At 32.8% G+C, this 22,102-nt stretch overlaps 2 protein-coding genes across 3 annotated transcripts in view; one reads left to right on the forward strand and one right to left on the reverse strand.

Moving 5' to 3' along the window:
* The window catches only part of LOC118201871 (deoxyribose-phosphate aldolase-like), a 107,840-nt gene extending 105,370 nt beyond the window's left edge, over positions 1-2,470 (forward strand). For both annotated transcript variants that reach the window (XR_015043075.1, XM_035374036.2), the window contains exon 2: positions 2,028-2,470. Coding sequence is in view for 1 of the 2 variants with exons in the window: in XM_035374036.2 (XP_035229927.1) it covers positions 2,028-2,164 (137 nt within the window). In the remaining variant the exon portion in view is untranslated. The remainder of the gene's footprint in view (positions 1-2,027) is intronic.
* A 9,008-nt stretch (positions 2,471-11,478) lies between these two features.
* The window catches only part of LOC118190707 (fibroblast growth factor receptor-like 1), a 59,870-nt gene continuing 49,246 nt past the window's right edge, over positions 11,479-22,102 (reverse strand). The window contains exon 8 of the mRNA XM_035361460.2: positions 11,479-13,908. Within this exon, the coding sequence (XP_035217351.2) occupies positions 13,589-13,908 (320 nt within the window). The 3' untranslated portion in view covers positions 11,479-13,588. The remainder of the gene's footprint in view (positions 13,909-22,102) is intronic.

Below are 22,102 nucleotides of genomic sequence, written 5' to 3' on the forward strand. Positions count from 1 at the left end.
TCCTTGAGCTTTTTTGTGCAAAAATTCGATGTACAACTCTGGTGGTGCCTTACAGTATGGAACGTTAATGTCTCTTCAGCTGCACGAACTTCATGAACTCATCTTACACAAAGAAAGCTTACACAAATTTCTGTGACCCTTGAACATTTTTCTTGTGTTTTACAATCATGATCCTCTAAATGCTTTCTTTTGCCACTGAGACATAAGTGCCACTGTAGACAGTATATTTTATCTAAATTTGTTTCTACCATTTGAGAAACAGATGTACTTCATTTTAAGTTCATCAAAAAATTTGCTTTCACATTTGGCCATTTTGTATGCAAAATAAACAGTTTAACTTGATTTACAAACACACCTAACCATCCAACTTCCTTGTACATTTATAATGCTTCCATGAGTATCTGAAGCAGGTTGTTTGATATAAATAGTTGCAAGAAATTAGACAGAACTGTTTATTTCAACTTTTTGTGAATTGATAGAAAACCCCAAAAATTCCATTGTGAGAGAAAATTTGCTCAGATGTTAATTTTTCAGTTAAAAAAATATATAACTGGATTAAAAAATTCAGTGATATTCCTGCATATATATAAAATACTTATATGCAACATAATACAGTCAAAAGTCTTTAATCTGGTCTCGTCGGGACTTCGGCGATTCCGGATTATTGATTTTTCCGGATTATAGATCATCAGTTTAAATCTGGTAAGATGGCATGCAGAAATTATAAAATTAAAAATATGAAACTGTAATTTATGAAATAAAGAACAATTATGATCTAAAGGGTATCAAAATTTATAAAAAAAGTATAATATTTATTTGTTTACTTTATTAAACATTTCTTTACACGCGCGCATGCGTAAAGCATACATTACGCATAGTCAAAATTAGAAAATTGGGTAAAATCCTAGTATACGGTGCAGCCATGGCGCGATTTTGAAAATTATCGCCAACACCAAAAATGACCCAAAGAACGTCTGTGCATATACTATACACTATATACTATCACTATATACATAATATATAATACGTATAACTATATGTATTCTTTGAATGACCCGTTTACTACTCATCGTATATGCCCCGTTTTTACTGCTCATCATAAAAGTCGCCAAAAGTAGCCAAATCCCGTGTGCACCGGATACTAGGAATAATCCGAAAATTGCAACCAGAAAACTCTATTTGATGTGTATTCGTGATATTTATAATGAATTTGATTTAAATCATATCAGAGACAGAGTACATCGAGATGAAATACTACATTTAGTAATGAACTATAATCCGAATAAAATAAAAACATCTGCCCTGAAGATAATGATAGCGCTGACAGATCAACTTTCAGTTCATTGTGCGCTGCGATGTTCCCTTCCCCCGCAGAGCAGCGTGAAATTGATAAACAGATTTCGGAATGGTTAGAGAAACAAAAGATATGCCTTTATCCATTTTTTTGCAGCAATTCCACTTTTTGTTTGATGGACATCGAAACATTCTTTCGCTTTGTAGATCCTTTGGCAGTATCCAGCATCGGAAATTCTATTTGACATAATCGAAAGTTCAAGCTTACTTTTATAAAATTGCTCTAACAGTCTACAAAAAATAATAAGCCGGATCCAATTCAAAGATTAAGGAACAACGCAATCTGCAATATTAACTGAAATAGATAATTTTAGCTTAGCTTATACCGTCCGTTATACATTAAACGCGACGTACACGCATATGCGCATGTGTAAAGATATTACGCGCATGCGTCAACGCATATGTGCATGCGTGAACGCATTATGCGTTGACACATGTGCAGAAAGTTTGTAGCTTTGAGGTCCGGATTATAGATTATTCCGGATTAACGACTTTTGACTGTAATATAAGCAGTGATATTTGCAGCCAGCTAAGTTGCTTTAAGACTGGAAGTCTGCTCTCAGCTTTTATTTTTACATGTTGAGCATGTTTAGCTAGATATAATGAATAGATTGTTAACTAACATTATGAAGCTAATGTTGTATGTGTCAAATTGTAATTACTTGCATTTTTAGGAGCTGATTTTATAAAGACATCTACGGGCAAAGAAACAGTGAATGCTACATTACCTGTTGGGACTGTCATGGCAAGAGCTATTCATGATTATTTTGATGAAACTGGATGTCAGGTATCTGATATGCCTAATAGCTGATTTGTTTGATACTAATTTTGGTTTACAGTTTAACTTTCCGGAGACGTTTATGAGAAGCTGAAAAGCTTCAGTTTTTAAAATAGACAAAATTTGGCCTTAGATTGTTTTGATTATATGGAAATTTTTACTTGAGAGACCTATATCATATTCTCTCAAGAAACATAGTATATTTCTTAAACCCTGTTTGCTGCTGAATGTAAACCATTAAGTTCTGTTCTATGAAGCTTAGTAGTAATTTCCACTTATAAGAGTGAAAAATAACAATTTTATGTCTGAAAGAAAGAAAATAAAAGAGAGAGGTCTGATGTGGACAATACCTTCCTTGTATAAGCTATTAAATTATACGCTTTTTTTTTTTTTTGCTTTGCTTCATTTAAAATTAATACTTGAATTTCATTAGAATTCATTTTATGTTTCTCCTTCAATGAATTCAGTTTTCCCTTCGTGGCAGTGCAAAAGTACATAAAACTTCAAGACATCTTCATTAATTGTAAAATACAGAAAAAACTAAAGCACCAGATGCAGTTAAAAACAGTTAAATAAACAATTGAAATTAGAAGAGTTTCTATGCAAAAACAAGCAACTCAGTTAGCGGGCAGGAAAACAACATTTTCAGTGCACAAAATCAAAATTTATGTTTTGATCTCATTGGGCTAAAAGACACTTAAGTTGATGCACCAACTGAATTCTTTATTCTACTAAGAGTTTCAAATGTAAACAAATGGTGGCCTCCTTGGGCTGAGTGCCATTTTAAAATTGATGATAATTCTACGACTATTGCATGATGCAGATTAACTAAAGCCATAAAAACCTTAATTAGAACATAAGAACAACATAATCTGATCACTTTTAAGCAAACAATGCACAGTTTACCAGCGTGTAAGAATAAAAAAATGTGACCTCATTGAGCTGGGTAACAGTGTGGGAATATATATATTCATATATGTTTGGTGCAGCCGATTGCAACAAAAAAGGGAGATGTACATACTGACATTACAAAAAAATCTCTTCTGAATCCATTTTACAATTTGTTTTGGAAAAATGAGCCTTTCATTCTCTTCATATGTACAGATGTCATGCGAATACAACCACTCAGATGGACTCGAGCGGTCAAAATGGATATCTTCATTGAGATATGAAATCCGAAATTTTTCGAGATTACACTACTTACTTCACACAAGGATGTAAAAAGGGATTTTTGTTTGTTGAAAGGTAGGCGTATAAGGCAGATTTTTAGCATAAGCAAAGCATATTAGTTAACTTAAGACCTTTCATCCTCTTCTCATTTATTTCTCTCCTAAAAGTAGGATATAGGTGGAAGCCTGGATATAGGTGGAATTCTGGATTTTCAACATTCTCAAATGCAGAATTTCCGAGTTCGTGTAATGTAGACTCATTAATTCTCAATTTTTTTTAAGAAAAAATATGCCATTAAGAGATTACATAAATTTAAAACTTTTACATTTCTAACAGAAGTCAGAGATAAGTTGAGGCTATAGAAATATTGAACTGTTGAACTGTAGACGTGGAATTGTTGAAAGTTCATTTAATTATATGGGAGAAAGAATGTAGAATATCCTTGAACACTGCTAACCTAGATATTAAATGGGCTTGTAGTTACCCCTGTAAGGTGAGAATTCTGATATTTCATGCTGATCAGATGCAAAGATTGCTGGAAAACTAGTTTACAGTGATTTTGAGCATGTGTGTTATTTTTAGTCCTTCCTAAGCCAACTTTGAGTACATGCATATATATTTTCTTTCTTCCATAATTTTTTTTTACTGTGATCCATATCGTTTCACATACTTACTTCGAGTCTCAAATTGCAGAACAAGGTTTTAGCAATGTCAATAGTGTACAGCAACGTTTATAGCTCTGACATTTAAGAAAACTATTAGCTCACTCAAGCCATTGATTATAATACTTGACTGTAATTCACTCATTAAAATATACCCAATTTTTTGTACATTTTGAGCCAGTTTTCATTATTAGAAACAAATTTTAATTCCCTTTTAACTTTCTTATATTAAGTATTAACTGCATTCTTGTGGAAAACTGGTGTAACTAACATTGTATTTAATTTATAAGCATTAGTTCTTCATTCTTGCAATTTTTTAATACTCCTTTAAACCAGAAAAATTGGTTAGTTATGTGCATCATCTGCGCTTCAAGAGCAAAATTCAGGAATTCAGAGAGTCGGCATGGCAGGCAGATGTTGTACAGAATATATTATTACAGATTCAGCAGTGAATAATAAAAAATAATGCAAGTCTAAAGTGTGAATTTTGCATAATTTTTTTCATCAATAATTATTACGTTTATATAATAATAATGAATGAATACGTTATCTGTGAATATACTTTGTAATTTTGTAGTTGAATTGTATATGGCATAAGTGCGAAGAAAATGATGCTTAATAATAAAGCTAAAAGGTCAAAAATAAATGGGGTGAGTGTAAAAGCAGACTGGTCAACTGCAAGCTCAGCGAAAGCGTAAAGATCCTCAACCCTTTTGGGCGACCATTAATTAAAATCTGAGACCTTTCGAGATTTTTTAAGGTATTTTTTATATATATGCACAAACGGTTAACGTCGATTGTTCACAATCAGAAAGAACTGCTAAGAGCGCAGATGATGCAATTATCAGAGCAGTTCAAAATATTTACACCTGTTTTCTGTCGAAACAAAAAGTTCGGAATGAGTCAGATCAGCGATTAGAGATAATGATAGGTGAACTCATAACTGGAAATATTAGAAGTAGCGAGTTTAACCCTTTAACTGTCAAGTTATTTTGATGATTTGGGTACACAAATTGTCAAATTTTTTTATTGCAAAAACCAAATGTTTAGTACAAAATAAAATATACTTAAGTAGTTAAAAATTGATATTTTGACGTACATGGGTAAAATTTTAAAGTTTTGTAGCCGCTGCATATTTGCTTGAGGCGGCTGCCACTCAACATGGCAGTTATAAAGTTCGCTTCTAGTGGAACATTATTTTCTAAAAATGTAAAAAATTTATTATTTTCTAAAAACGAAATAAATATAAGTGAATACCTATTAGTAGTTCAGTAATTCAGTCTTGTGTGGTACAACTGGAAACACTTTTCCAAGCACAAACCAACTCCACAATCACTACACCAGAATCGTGATTCCTTCCTTATCTTTTCCTCATTTTTATCCTTTTTCGAACAACACACTTTGCACTGTCTTGTAGGCGCACGTTTCGCAGGAGTAGGAGGAATATGGGATATGAAATGTCGTTCAGTAAGACGGGCAGGGTTATCTATTATAGGTGGTCTGCCAACATTCTTTTGTCCAGAAGCTGCATCATCATATTTATGTAAAAGTTCTTCTACAACTTGGATTCGAAATTCTAGAAATGTAATATGTTTCCCAACTACATTTTTACAGAGCAAATATGAGTTCCAAAGTACCTTGTCTAGTAAATGTAAAAATATCTTTTTATAATATTTTTTCTGACATTTAACGGATTGTTGGATGAAAGGATATTTCCTAATCACAGCGATCTACACCACCCATAGTTAGACTGCAATTAGAAACAATCTTCGCCTTGAGTATATCTCCATTTTTTTATTTTTGAGACTGACCATGGAAGTATCATGAATACTGCTCATCAAACACACATCCTTCATCTTCGGTTGAAGAATCTAAATTATCTATATAACGTTTCAAAGAACTGGACGCCATTTTACAACAAAAAGATCCCATGCAATTTGAACCAAAGAACTTATAACCTCTAACCTTTGAAATCTTCAGTAAAGTGCTGTCATCTATTGAACTGAGCGCACATTAACTTTTCCCGAGATACAGTCGGGTTTGACAAAGAGATGAAGCCGAAATAAACGTCTCCCGATATATATTCGGGTATAACAATACGATGCACTCAAAAAAAAAATTACCCCGAGTAATGCTCGGGCGTGACATTTTCGAACACCAGTGCTGTGCCCGAGATTATCTCGGGCATGACAGTTAAAAGGCTAAATACTGGGTGATGCGGTAAATAGTGCCCCTTAGAATTCAGTTCATCGTCTGGTACTATGTCAATTACACCCTCCTTCATCCATTCATTAAAAATTCTATCATATTCTTCATATTTATGTAAAGACTTGAGTTTTTGGGTAACACTAAACAATCTTTTTTCTGCTACATGACGATTTGAGGGCAGTTCTGCGTTATATATTAACCAAAGTAATCCGACACAATAACGACTATCTTCGTTTCTGGAAAGAGAGTTTAAAAATCGTTCGGGGCAATTTCTTCCTCAGCAGCGTTAGTTGAATTCTGATGAACGTCTAATATTCCGATTGTTTCTAAGCTCCAAAGATCGAAGATTTTAAAGTCGTGGCCTACTAAAGTTACAGACAAAATGGAAGCATCTTTATCTTTGTGATTAACAAATTCATCCGATGCACCACAAACTGTCCATTCAAGTTTCGCACAAACTGCTGCTAGTCCTCCTTTTAATTGTTTTACTGATCTCGTGAGAATTTTTCCATAAATATCATTACCGATGAGCATTTCTATTTTTGGACAATCTGCTTCCAAATCCGACAACCAAATGTTGTTTCTTTTTAATTCTTTTAATATCGGATCCTTGGGTACCCGAGGTATATCCTTACATATTATGTCTTGATCTAAAAATTCAAATTCTAGATCTGAATACTTACGCGGACTGTCTGAACATAAATTTACCCGATATTTGTTATGCAACTTTGGTTCTGTTCTGGCATTTCCAAATAAAGTAAGAGTAACATTTTCTTTGGAGACAATAGGTGACCCCAATTCGGCGGCTAATGATTTCAAAATGTACGATTTCTGGGAACCACAATCTAAGAGTACTCTAACATCTTTATGATTTTTGACACTAGCTACTCTTACGCATAAAGTCGTTAAAGCTATGTCAACGGTACAACTTTGCCTGACTGTAGCCGTGTGTATGTTGTCTATTTCTGATTTTTCTGTTGGAGGTTCAGTTTCATTATTAATTTCCGGACACAAAATAACTGAGCGTGATTTACCACAAGCAAAAACACCTAACAAACTGTTTACAGAACTTTTCCGTATGATTTGGTTCCAAGCATTTTAAACAACGTTTTTTCCTCTTTAACTTTAGAAATCCTTTCAGTAAGAGATAATGAACATGCATCGTAACAATTTTTACTATCATGCATTTTACCACAAAAAATACAAGCATGCTCTTCAGTTGTAAGAAAACCTGTGGCAGTGGGAACATTTGCCTGTTTCTTAAATTTAAATTTACTATTTGTTTCCCTCCTTGCTTTATCATGATATCCTTCTTTACGACTAACACCATCGAGTTCATTACGCGCCCATTTTAATCTCTCCTCACCCTCCACTTCAGCCTTTAAAAATTTCATTAAGTTGGTAAAGCGAGAAAGATCAGTTTCTTCAGGCTTGTTAAAGAGCGAACTTCTTTGCTGCGCCTTTAAAACATCCTCCGTGAGACACGATTCCACCATCGGAAATAACCCCGATGCGTTTTCGCTCGATTTAAGACCTAAAGATTCTAAGGCTCTCAACTGAGCTTCAATTTTATCATACAGTTTATCAAGAGGTAATTTATCCTTGTGATCTGCCTTCACATTTGAAACAATTAATTTTATTAGTTCGCTAACATACACTTCTACTAATAATTCAGATTTCCCAAAACGTTCCTTCATAGCTAAAACAGTTTTATCATAATTTTCCGAAGTCACCGGATAGCTTTCAATAAATTCTTTAGCACGTGATCCGGGCTTCATGCACTGAATCAAATAGGAAAATTTGTCACTTTCATATAAATCTGGGTCAGTGTGAATTTTTTCAAACTGCAACCAAAACGGTAGCCAATTTATCAATTCCCCATCAAACTTCTTAAGTTTGATTTTCGGAAGCCTATAATGTTTAATCTTACTACAACAAATACCAGCGCCAACATTTAGCCTCGTTTCTAAACTGATTTCATCTGAAAATTGTGATTTTCATTCATTTGCTGAGTTAGTGTTATGAAATCATCAGAATACACCTCGCGACTTTCGATTTCTTTAGCAACATCATCCTCTAAAGTTTTCCCGTCTCCAGTTAACAGATCAACAATTTTATCATCTAGATTTTTTATATCTGAATATACATGTTGTAGTTTAGTAAGTTTATCTTGTGCTAAATCTACAGAAAAATCTTCTTTTACTAACTCCGTTTTTAAAATATTACCAGTTTTTGCAAAAGAAGTGCGTAAACCTGTCCGTTTAAGTTTCAGAGTCTTTAAAGTTTCCATAGTTAACTTTCAAAATAAAACAAAATGCTTTACAAAATAGTTTCGAATTCAAACTTAATTATACTTTAATACATCAAAAACTATCTATAACCCTTAAAATAATATTTTTATGTCTTAAAGTCCTGTCGCGGGCGCCACTTTATGTTATTAGTAAAACATAGCCTCATCATTAAAATAAAAATATTTCTTTCACTCATCCAAGATACAGAGCAATCCAGAAAACAAAAGACAAAACTTAAAAACTTACTTACCTGGGTATTGTGATGATGAATCGAAACCAATGCTGATGCATGGGAAAGAAAGACTCGAAGAAATTGACTCATCTTATCATATTAGATCTACACTACAACATAATACAATTATACTAAAATATATATATTATAACAATTTCCTGTACATTTTACCGTCCCCTAAAGTTTTTAAACATCTCAAACGGTTCACGTCACGAGGTCGAAAGGAAAAACACCCCCTTTTTTTTCTTTTTTACTTCGATGACAGCCATTAAATGAAGAAGTAAGGTACTAATCAGTTTCACAACACATTTCAAACCTGCTACTGTAATTTAAAAAACAGAGGGTTTTTTTTTAGCCAGGAAATAAAAAGTGAAGGGAAAAAAATTAAGCTGTTTTTAAGTGCTTAAAAATTGATACACCGTTACACTTTATAAAAATATTATAAATGATAGTTTGTTACCATAGGTTAAATTTTTGTGCCAAATTAAACAAGTAACTGATGTAATATAGTCGTAACTTCGTCAAATAAACAAGACCTCTTCTAGGCTAAATATTTACTTATATACATAACTATGTACAGATTACATTTTAGAAAAACTTTAAAATACATTTTCACAACAGTACAGCTCGCAAACCAGCGTCCACTCTTTTCTCTTCCACATTTCAATCTCGACCAGGGGGAAAGTCCGCTTGCCTCTTCCGGCTGAGGCGAGAAGAGGGTTCTCTGCCCCTTCCTTTAGGGTGGGTGACCAAGTGTTCTTCAGGGAAAGGGAAACGTTACACTGAATGCAAATAAATGTAATAAACTCTAAACAATTTTTCGTCACTAGCTACAAAATATTACTTAACTATTTTTTAAAATAACTGTTCGCGTCAAATAAAATAGTTATTGAAATTTATCAAAAGTCCATAAGATATCAGAAATACGTTTTTACCGAAATATTTGAATAAACGCCAAATTTTTTTTTAATAATCTCTTCACCATAATGCCTTGATAAAAATACATCCGAATGATCTAATATTTCTGCAGAAATTAACTAATTAATAGTGGTTGAACAAATTAAGTAGCTGTTATTTTATGCTTTTAAAAGAATGGTTCATATTCAGACCAACGTAATTTTTGAACTACATTGAAACAGTAACTGACAATGTAATTCAAAAGGCTGATTGAATAATAGTAGAAAACTGTTACTGAATCATACATACTATCATATTCAGTAAAAGTTTTCAGTTGTTGGATTATACTTTAATTTTCGTACTTACGTAACTAGCAAATATATTAAGTTCTTCTAAAGATTAACTTTTTTTAAATGAAAATGAATAGTGAATTCACAATACATCTGAATCGAATAGAGGGATTAATGGGTTTCGAGAAGTAAAATCTCCAAAATCACGAATTTTAGGTGATATACAGATACAAAGGCTTATATGAATATATAAAAAGAGCATGATCTTATAAGGTATTTCTCCCACTTCCCTAGTGTGGCTTCGTGGTGTAACGGTAGCACGCTGGGTCGGTATTCCAGAGGTCCGTGGTTCGATTCCCGGCGAAGGCGGTTTTCTAATTTTTCATCTTGCCTGCTTACAAAAAATACCTAATGTCTCTACAATGGTGCCACAACTAAAAAGGTGTTGGATGAGGTTTCTCCACATCCAGGATTTGGCGAATGGGTCCCCTAAAAACCCCAGTCGCCCTTTAAAAAAGGGGAGTATATAAGGTATTTCTCCCACTTCCCTAGCGTGCCTTCGTGGCGTAACGGTAACACGCTGGGCCGGTATTCTAGAGGTCCGTGGTTCAATTCCCGGCAAAGGCGGTTGCATATTTTTCATCTTTTCTGCTTCCAATTAACCTAATGACTCTACAAGTGGCGCCCGAACTAAAAGGGTTGTGGATGATGATTCTCCAAAGCCAGGATTCAGCGACAAGGTCCCCTAAAACCCTAGTTGCCCTTTAAAAAGGGGAATATATAAGGTATTTCTCCCGCTTTCCTAGCGTCCTTGGTGGTGTAGTGTTCTGCACGCTGGGCCGGTATTCCAGTGGTCCGTGGTTCGATTCCCGGGGAAGGCGTTGTTAATTTTTCATCTTGGCTGCTTCCAAAAAATATCCTAATGTCTCTACAACTTGACTCTGAATACATTTAGAGTTGTAACATATTTAAACAAAATGATTATACTTCGACAGAACATCCTCCCCAAAAATGTATTTTGAGAAGGGAAATTGGAAGTATTTTAAGATAAAACCGAGAATTCTTAAAAAGTAGATATCGTTTTTTACATGCTTCTTTGCAACGCGAAAGGTCTAGATTCAGGCCAATTAATACAAGTAATTAAGCTATTATTTACTTCGAGTAATCTATAGATAGAAATATATATTTGTAACTGCTAATATATTTTGCTCTGCAACTAACATAATTTTATTTCACTTCAGGTATTTGAAATAGATTGAAATGAAACAAACTGCAGAAATATATCTACAAGTATTATGAGAACGGGTTATGTTGAGATATCAGATACTGTGTCATATATAACATACCGAACATCTTGGATGCACAGTTTTATGTTTTAGGGCACTTAAAGATCACTTCCTAAATTTATTAATATCATAGTGTGATACAGATGCACATCCCATTATCCTTTCTAAGCTTTAAATCATGCACATAAAATAATTTTGTTTTAAAATTGAGATATGCTGAAAATTATGAATTATATGCATTCGATATTTAAAGCTAAACAATAATGACCAAATACTTTTTGAATAGGAAAATGCAATAAAGAAATCATACATAAAATTTAAAACACTTTATTTTTTTTCTTAGGTGAGTATATTACAGAATGAAATGCGTATAACTGAAATAATTCGACAGGTAAATATTAATAGTTCACAGGTGACAAATGATGCATGTACATAATGATTTTAACACAATTCTAGTGCATTTAATATGCATGACATTAACACAATTCTAGTGCATTTAATATGCATGACATTAACACAATTCTAGTGCATTTAATATGCATGACAGAACATGCAATATTATAAATTTTAGTGCATAAATAGTTATTCTGGTATACAATGCGTTTTAAATTTTGCAATTATTTATTCAGGCCTAGTACAAAATATTGGAACTGATTGTTTTATATATAGGTTAAACTTCTAGCTTGCATACATTCAAATACACTTAGGCCTGGATATTCATTAGATATTTAAGAAGGAAGTAGATATTCAGAGATATACAAATTATAGATAAGATTTAAGAACAAATTAAATCAAATATCCAGTAGACATCTGTTAGATGTATTATCCAGAAATATGTGCATGCGGTTGATATTCATGACCCTCTGCGTAACTTTTCGGATGGACGATTTTGCGTAGCTGTTGGAGATTGACTTTTGATTGTTTAAATATGTGATTTTTTATGAACAAGCAATGTTCATTTATATTTAATTGGTAAACTATGAAGTTTTCCATTTTTAGCAATTTAATCTACAACAAAACATATCAAAAAATAGTGCTTACGTTATTAGAATTTCATTCAAATTATTATTTTTGAATAATAAAATAAAATGATTAATATCTGCATAAAAGTTACATAAAGTTACACATAATGCACATTTATTTCAAAGTACTACGAGCATGAGTGATGAACATGAAGTGTGGTAAATGCCTTCAATACGAAGAATTTCATTTTCTAAATTTCATGATGAATTAATATGCTTCGTATTTACATGTGGATAGATACAGCAATGTACATAAACATTCATAGAGCGTCTACAGATTATTAGCACTGACTGCATAAAAAATCCATATTTGAAATAAACTTCATCACTGATTTTATTATTCATACATCCTTCCGATACTACATATCTTGCACGTTCGTAGAGCTTCACAAAGACGTCAACTATTAGAATAGATATTATTATTAGAATAGATATTATATTCTAATAGTCAACTATTAGAATGCTTTTTTTAACTCCCTCGCTCTGTTTTCCTAGACACCTGAAATACTTCTAAAACAGTGTCTTTTGCTAAAGCTTTTCTTTAGAGAACTGAAAGGAGTCTACTGTATGAAATCTACCGAGTAAAACAGATGATTAAAAGCAGTAACACGTTAGTTACTTGTAGCCAACGATTTGATGATAGCTGCAAAGTACGAAGAGAACGCTGTTGCTTCTCGCTTTCTGGTCCTTGATTCCATAAAAGCGGGCATTGTAAAAAATTACATTTAAATTTCTTACCGTAAACGAACGAAATTTTAATTAAAGTAGATTAATCTGTACAAGTTGTCATTGCCAGTAGTTATTGTTTAGAAGCTTTGCTGAGATTGGTGAAAAAATTCTGTCTTAACATTCTGTAGATGTACTGTATTTACAAAAAAGACCAATCTATTGCACTTTCAGCAGTCTAAAGTAGAAATCAGGTATTTTGTTTATATATATCTTTACAATACTTCGAAGTGTATGAGCACAGGAAATAAGTCATTCCTTTGTATGTCGAGAAGTATGTTCCTTACCAATAAGAAATTTTCGAAATAGCTTGCACTGAATGGCAAATTCTTCATGTGATTTTTAGAACTGAATTATTAGATTCATTACATTTGGGGTACGGAATATAGTTCTCTTCTTAAATATACATCAAACTTAATAATGGCTATATTTAAGGCACGGAAGCTCGTCCATTATCTCTGCCAAGAAGATAGTTTCTTCTGTTGACTGGTCTTGCTCTTTACTCAAGAACAATCTTATTCATTGGGTAAACCTTGAGAAGAGTTGCAACATATATTCTTTGTTACGTACATGAGTAGTCACTAAGTTTTACAAAGAATGTGAAGTATTTTAATTTCATTTTTTCATACACAGCAGTAGCTAATTTAATTTTGAGTTCGGATTTTCTGCGCCCTCATAAGGATACATTCATTGGATTTTGAAGGAGGCTTTGTCTGGATTTCGAAGGAGGATCAGCAGTTTCTATACATAAACTGTAGTCTTTGCTGCTGCAGTTTTTGATTTCAGTATTTGACCTTCCTAAACTTTTGTAAGTATTTTCAACTATTGGTGTAGTAGGCGCTTTTTTCTGCTCTGAAAAAAATCTTCCTTTGCGGCACAAAGAGATTGTTATTACAGCAACTATTGCCAAAATCACTACAAGATCGATTGTTAGGGTAAAATTTGTTGCATGGCCTGCTCCAACTTTCATCCCGAGAGAGTTTGAAGACATTACTGAAATAAAGAAAGAAAACAAAAAGTAAATTTTTCTCCATATGTAACATAATAAATGGAACATTAAAAATTATTCCATTTCTTACTTCTCGAAATGCATGACTATATATTTAAAGTAGTTAAAACTAAGCTTTCAATTGTTCTATGTCATTCCTGAGGTATATGTAATCATTTTAAGATTTTAAAGCATTGTAAACATTGTTTCGATTTTTCAAACTGAATCAATCCTATTGAAATTGGTAGCAATTGTTCTATTTGGCACTGATTATAAATATAGAATCTCAGTTCATTTTGAGAGACAAGTTGCTGAAGCTTTTTCAGATTCAGGAGGAAAGAAATTGCGCTGATTGTCTAGCGAATTACATTAGGTTATTTTTATCCGAGATTGCAACCAAAAGTACTGAATTTTGATATTTGTAAACATTCAGTTTGGTATGCATTTTTAAAAATTTCTTATTTAATCGAGTAAATCGGGAGAGTTTAATCAGGATTGACTAGCAACTTCAAGACATTTCCGTTGTGTCGCTTACGCAAAATACTTTTGAGAAAGAATAAAACGTCAAGTGTAAGAAAACACAATTTTGATTGTCGTAGATTTTATTTCAACCGAACAGCTTTCAGAGATTCAACACTTGCGCTTCTTTCATCTGCAAATCAATGCAAGTTCTACAAACAGAAAGCCAGATTGACGAGTTTTCAATACTTTTTCAGATACTAGTAACCACGAGACCTTGTATAATGAAGACAAAAAAATTTGGGGGTGCGGGTACTATCTAGGAATGGAATTTCTTAACTGAAGAGGTTTTCGGATGACTTTTCGCAGAAGCAAAGCTGAATTTGTGGTTCGTAGCCCGAAAATGCTGGGTAACAGAACATTTAGTTCATTCGTTCCCCCCCCCCCCAGCCAAGAACATAAGTCGTATGCTCTGTAACGCGAAATTTTAAAGAAAATCTTGATTATGTAATATATTTTAAGCTGAATTGATGAGAAATGCTCGAAATGCTCCAAGAATTCATATCAAGAACAGGCTTTAGAAATGGAAAATTTTGTTAAATGCTTCTTTAAGAATACGAAATTTCGACAATATTTACTACTGTATTTTCAGGCGTATAAGACGTACTTTTTTCCTTTGAAAATAGGCCTGGAAAACGGGGTGCGTCTTATACGTCGATACTGCGTCTTATATGTTGATACTCAGTTTTTAATTACATTCATTTCTGGAAATTTCCTCTATTCGGAGTTAAGCGATTTTTTTTCTTGTTTCCTTGGGGAAGTGTGGGAATATTACAGTTACATAGAGTTCAGTGAATGCGCATGTGCTGTCATCGACGATCACAGCTGGGTTCGTTTAAGCTTTCAAATTTTTGTGAACGACTTTTAAGCGTGTGAAATTTCCACTTTTTGTCAATGTGTAAGGATCTTAAGTTTTACTAACGTTTATTTTATTTTAAATCTTTACTATCACTTCTTATTTTCTACTTCCGGCCAGAATTATAAGCGTGAAGGTTTTTATGCAAAGTTTGTCTGGCGAACGCCAAGTATTTAAGTTGTGGCCTTTTCGCAAGCGAGAGAGAGGAAGCAGTTGAGTCAAAGCAGGCCGCTTACCTTAGAAGTTACGCAGTTGCTGTTTGCCTTCCAGGCCAGAGGTTTTAATCCTCTTGATAAATTTAAACGTATTGTAGTGTTCACAGTCTCTGTGCTACATACGCTTCCTGTTATTATAAGGCCAATCTTCCACGTTTATTATTCTAAAGTTAAATTAGAGTTTAGTTTTATTTTTATACTTTTACGTTAGACCCCGAGTAGCGGGTCAGTGTATTCCGAAGTACGGAAGTTATTGTATATAGAGAAAAATAAAGGGTTTTGTATACCCTTCATGTGTATCCTGTCTACTTACCACAATTAGTGAACATAGCTTTAGTAAGCTCTCTGTTCCGAGTCAGGTCCTTGTATGTTCCCGAAGAAGGTTAGAAGGAACATTGACCCTGATAAATGGCGATGGCGTGGTGCCCCTTGTACTTGTTCCTGTCCTGTTCAATTTTCTTAAATTTGTTGGCAAGTTATGGTTCAAAAACAACGTCGGCATTGCTATAACGTAGCATACAAATTTTGAGGTTACACCATCAAGAAGAAGGAAGAGGCCTAATATTTCGCAAGTTTGTGAATGCAAAAGCTTCATGGGATGCTCTGAAAACAGAGACAGAGGTTAAATAATTTAAGAAGTGTGGCATTAGTAATGTACTGGATGGTACAGAGGACAATTTGTTGTATGAGGACTCAGATACTGATTTAGTAGAGGTCTCAAGTGACTTCATTTAGTTCTGGAGATGAGTGTCTGGGTTTTGATGAAGAGGATTAAAAGGTGTTCTTTCCCAGATAGACTGGGTTTGTGTATTACTTTGCACTTTATATTTAAAATACTATAAATTCATTATAATGATCAGTAATAAAGTTTTATCCTCCAAAATGTGTGTAAAAAAGGGGATGCGTCTTATACGCCGGCAAATACGGTAATTAAATTTTTTCAAAAATCTTTAGACTTGAAGATGAACTATATAATCTTAGTTTGGACTTCGCCATTTCTATTTCAAATTCTCTGCAACAGAACAGAAATCTTGATCTGAAACATTGGCGACTTGTCAGCGGCACAAAATGATATTTTCTTTGAAATTCAATAAACACATTGGTTAGCAGTACAGCGTCCAAAATTCTGAAAAACCTTCGCATAATAAATGTGAATCATATAATGAATATCTTCAGTGTCAATTTATCAGAGCAAGAAAAGAATGAGCTTACATACAATTTATATTTTTTAGGTGATTTCTAAACCTTCAGTTACCCAAATTTTAGCCCCAGTCGAACTTTAAAACTTAGCTTCGAACTTAGCTTTTCTTTAAAACTTAGCTTCGAAATGTGAAAGTGTCAGAAACACAGAATGAAATAGTTTACCGTCTCTTCACACATAATATTAACTTCAACGGTAAAAACCTAACTTCTGATCTTAATGTTAACAAGATGGCTGTTTTACTTGAAACCCGTTCCGACCTTGATGTCATTATTTCTAAAGCTGAGAAAGGTGGTCAAATAGTTGCCATGAATACATTGAAGTTGTAAATAAATTCTTAGAAGAAAACTCACATGACTTGATCCCTAAAGATGCCTTATTTTCAGATCTGTCAGAAATAAAAACGACTGCAAAATCCTCAACGCAGTTAAAAAGTCATCTCATCCATTGCTACTCCTGCTAGGTTGGACACCCTTCTCCAAATTCACAAAACTAGCATTCCAGTTTGTTTCAGCATTTTTAATCTAGGCCCGGCGTTCTATTTGTAGTAAAATAACTAAGTAATAGAGTTTATAGAGATAACTCTGCCACGGTAAAGAAGTCATTAGAATTTGTAGATAAGTTTAAAAAAAATTTCTTGTTATTTTCTCGGCTTCATTTGATGTCGAAACTTTATTTATTGACATTTCCAAAACACGTATTGTCATCAGACTGAAAGATTAACCGTATTTAATCTTCTCAATTCTATTTTCGTAAATATCTACAAGCATTATTTTGAATTAAAAATGCTTAAAAAATAAGCTTTCTCTTTTGGAGTTTTTACGTCAATGACACATTCGCTGTCCTTGTTGGCAATATAGGTGACCTAAACTCACGTCCTTTCAGTTGAACTGAATTCTATAGATCAGCCATTCAGTTCTCTTTTGAAATTGAAACGTCCAATTCCCCTCCTTTTTTTTTTCTTATTTATATTCGCACAGGATAATTCTAGATTTGATACCACAACATATCAGAAGTCTTTTTCTTTGTTTTCCCCCACTTACTAAATATTTTCATTCTACTAAACATACTTTTCTAATATTATTTTCAATGCACTAAAATTTGCTTTTTTAATTCAATTCTTTGATTAGGAAGACTTAGGTGCAAGTCACGTTTGGCCAGGCTCCTGGGCGCAAGCCTCATCCTGAGTTTAACCGCGTAGCAACATCGCATAACTTTTCTTACACATGACGTATGTGAAAAACCGAGCTGGGGGTAAAATCTCATTATTGCCGATTAATAACTCTTCGCATATATCCAGGAGTTACTCTGTTAACAAAGTCCGTCTTATAAAATCAGCACCATGGCAATGATGTTGTGGGCCGGTGCACAGCTTGGCTTCAGAAGTCTAAATGCACAGAAGTCTAACAGATGAAACATCGTCCGAAAAAGTCCGTAGGGTGGAGCTAACTGGCTTAGAAGTGCATCATCCAATGAGCAACCTGGAAAGCTTGATTAAGAACTGAAGTATTTGAGACCTGTTGCAATCTATATAAATTTCTCAGCACAAATAATTGAGGAAGCCATAATTTTTTCCCAGTTCTGAAAAGAACGGACATTCTCCTGCTGCAATGAATATTAATAATTTAGTCGATATATTTTTTCTTCCTACTATCAGTTACATATTTTGCTGAAATATAACTTTCATATTATTTTCTCTCCTGTCAATAAAATATGGTGCTGCTTCCTTAAAGACCTGATACGCATCCTTGGGGAATTTAGACCATTTTCTTTCAATGCGCCTTGCGATACATTGGATAAACAAAGCGGTCTTTGAAATTTCTCGTCAGAAAGCATGAGTCTTAAAGTTCGAAAAAAAGGTAGTAAATAAATCTTATGTTTTCGAGCATAGTTGGGCTAAAAACCACAAATTAAACTTAGCTGCAATGTAAATCCCCTAAAAAACTTATCAGATGGTGAATCTGATTTCCTTGAGGCATTGGATATACTTCATCCATTGCTAACAAACCTTAGCTGGCAATTTGGCAAAATAATTCATCCGAGAGGGGAGTTAAATGTAGGAGTTAGATATGTGGGTGAAGGTTCACACGAAAGTTCTCTGTTTGCCGGAAAGAGGCAGATAACTACCGAAGGAAGGGAAATGGTATCCTCTATAATCCTGCTATCAGATGTCTATTGCTACTTTGGCTAATATTTACAAATATAGATGCTAGACTCTATTCGTTCGCATAGATGCCAACTCTCCAAGTTTTTCTACGCATCTCCGGGTAGATCGACGAATCTTCCGGTTTTTAAATTTTTAGCCTTTACTAATGAAAGTGTTTTTTAGCAATAAAATTAAATTGTGCAAAGAAAATTTTCACAATTTATGTATAATTATTGAATTAATGAAGCCTAATATTGTGTAAATTTCATTCCCCCATCCCTAGTGATAATCAGCGTAATTTTTCTAAATTTTATTTGATCTGAATTTTCTTAAACATATCGTTGACATTCTTGAAACTTAATATGAAGATTCAACCAGATGTTTAATCATTAAATATTTGTATTTAATTTTGTTTTACATCAATATTAGAGCCATAGACCCATTTCGGAATAGGAAATATGAAAAATAATTTTATGTTCGGCATATTTAAAAATACTTTGATAAATTAAAAATTTCCTTCCCAACTCAGAATTTTCTCAGTATAAAAGCGTAAGAAAATTCCAAAATGAGATTAGCTAAAGAACATAAAATTTAGAAGGTGTAATATTAGTATATTTTACATCAGAATCATATTATAAATACTGAATAAACTGAATCATGTATTATAAAACGAATTTAAATGAATTTGAGTTCTTTTAGAACGGTACAGCTTTACAGCACGGAAATCTCCTGGAAACTCGTGGTTTTTAGTTGGTGAACCTCCCGGTTTTTCATATTTCAAGGTTGGCAACTATGCGTTCGCAGCCCGTGGATTAAAAAAAAATAATCATAGTAATGCATACAAATTTTATATGCTATTTCATTGCTCATTTTTAAACAGGACTTCTAAAATTCATGAAACTATATTCTTCGGAGAAAATATTCTTATGATAACAATAATTATTATAATACTATTATTGTAATTAATTATAATAATATGATAATTACATAACGAGAATTAAATAATTATAGAAATTAATATATAAATAATTACAGAAATTATATAATTATTATAATTATGATATTAATTATACTGTAATAATGCTAATATAATAAGAAATTAATGCTGTATTAATGTAATAATAATTGGATTAATGTAATTAAATACTATTTTACAATAATAATTATTTATAACACTTCAGCATAAAATTATATTTATATATATAGCGAAATTAAGTTTTGAGAGCACTCTCATTTTATCAATACGTTAAAAAAATAAATGCACAATATTAAGTGTTATTTAATCAATCAATTAATTACAAATGAGGATTCTCATAATCAATATATCAGCTTAGATTACTAAAACGTAATTTGCCCTTTGAATGCTGGACGAAATACAAAGGAAGGGAGAGAGAAAAAATCCTTATATTATATCCATCCTTAGCCCATGCACCTTATTTCAAAAATAAATTAGTTTGAAATACCTAAGAGGTATTAGTGCTTGTGCCTTTGGTGGTAAAATTATATATGTAATAACTCCTAATAGTCGTCTTTTTAAGGTGCGAAATTAGCCGTATTAGTTTCAGAAAAATCAAACATTCTATATTGAAAGATCTTCCATGTAAGACATTTTTATACTTACGAACTTTTAAACAGACAATAGAAAAATATCTTAAACGGATTTATTTCCGTATTTAGCTAAGAATAGATATTACTGGTCAATATTGTGAAAACTTCCGGAAAATACGCGTTTTTAAAGTTTCATCTCTGATAACTTTATAATATCTAAAGTAAATCCTATAAAATTATACATCACTGGAAAGATAATTTTATGCAAAGTATTATGTAGTTTAAATCAGTGAATTATCTTTGTTACAAAAAATGTTATAACTAAGTAAATCTGGACGAAAATAAAATTCGCATACATGAACTGGGATTCCTGAAATTGAAATCCGATAGTCAATCAGATTTAGCGATGCCTTTAAAATAGATCCAGAAAGGCGTAAGCATGAGTAATCTTACATCCTTTGCTATAAGATCTGATAGCAAAACATACTATTTAAACAAATTTGTAAATTTGTCACTAATTTTTTTTTGTTCTGTTTTTCACTGAAATTTTTTATAAGCCACGTAACTTGTTTATAATGACTAGCAAAGTAAAAGAAAAATTACACATTGAAAAATGTTTATTCAAAAAGGTAACTCTTGTGATGGAATTTCGACAAAAGTAGGCTTCAGAAATTTCAAAATCGTGAAATAAGCACAAACATATTCCACTGACCAAACTAGTAAAAGCAGAAATATCATGCTGTGATATAAGTAAAACACTGCATTTTAGTTACAGAAGGAAATCAATTGAGGCAATAAAAGATAATTTACGTAAATGTGGTGTTAAAATTCTAGGATTATTTCACGAAGACTTCAAAATTTTGGGTTGAACGTCAGAATTTAAGGAAATACTATTTTTCCCCCTTTCAGACAAACACGTACAAAGATATTTTTCAGACAAGGTGATCAGAATGGCGAGAGCATTAACTAGCAGGAATAATAACAAATTAGTGTTATTTGGAGTGAAAAAAACAAAATATTCATATTTGATAATGATGAAATGAAATGCGTCAGAAGAAGATTTGGAGATTTATTGGACCTACTATGAAACATCAACTAGTCTTACTTTGCGAAAGTAAAGAGTGTAGGATGAATTTGTGCGATTAATAGCATTTTAAAAAATAGAGATAATTCATCATTGATCTATTAGAGTTCAGCTTAATACCATGAGCCGTTAACCTTTTCCGTGATAATGATTATTTCTTCAGGACTCTGTGCCTTGACATGCTTCTGTCCCGTGAAAATCATGCTTCTATAAATAGTTTGAAGAAAATGATTATCGCGCTGTTAGAATGTCTAGTGAATAACCGCGACCTAAGCCCAGTTGGTATTTTTCGGAAATGGCTAAAAAAGCTTGTCAGACAGATAGAACCACAGAATAAGTAATTATACGATTTTATAACGTTTGATGGATTGAAACCCTAGGTTCGTTCCACGAGGTGACACAGTTAGGCTATAATTTTAGCTAAATGTTTCCGAACAAGATACCAATAGAAACTGTAAGAAAGTAAGAAATAGCCATTCTCACAGTTCAGTACGTACAGCAATTATGAGTTTTCATAAAATCTATTGCATTATGTTCTAAGTTAAAAACCATTGAAGCTCGTATGTATGCTGGTATTAGTTATAGTTAGTATACATGTTAGTATTGTATGCTGTTTGGTATATCTTTAAA

Source organism: Stegodyphus dumicola, chromosome 9 (genome assembly GCF_044657685.1).
Source record: "Stegodyphus dumicola isolate Sdum_Otavi_A_Nest chromosome 9, ASM4465768v1".
NCBI classification, from domain to species: domain Eukaryota; kingdom Metazoa; phylum Arthropoda; class Arachnida; order Araneae; family Eresidae; genus Stegodyphus; species Stegodyphus dumicola.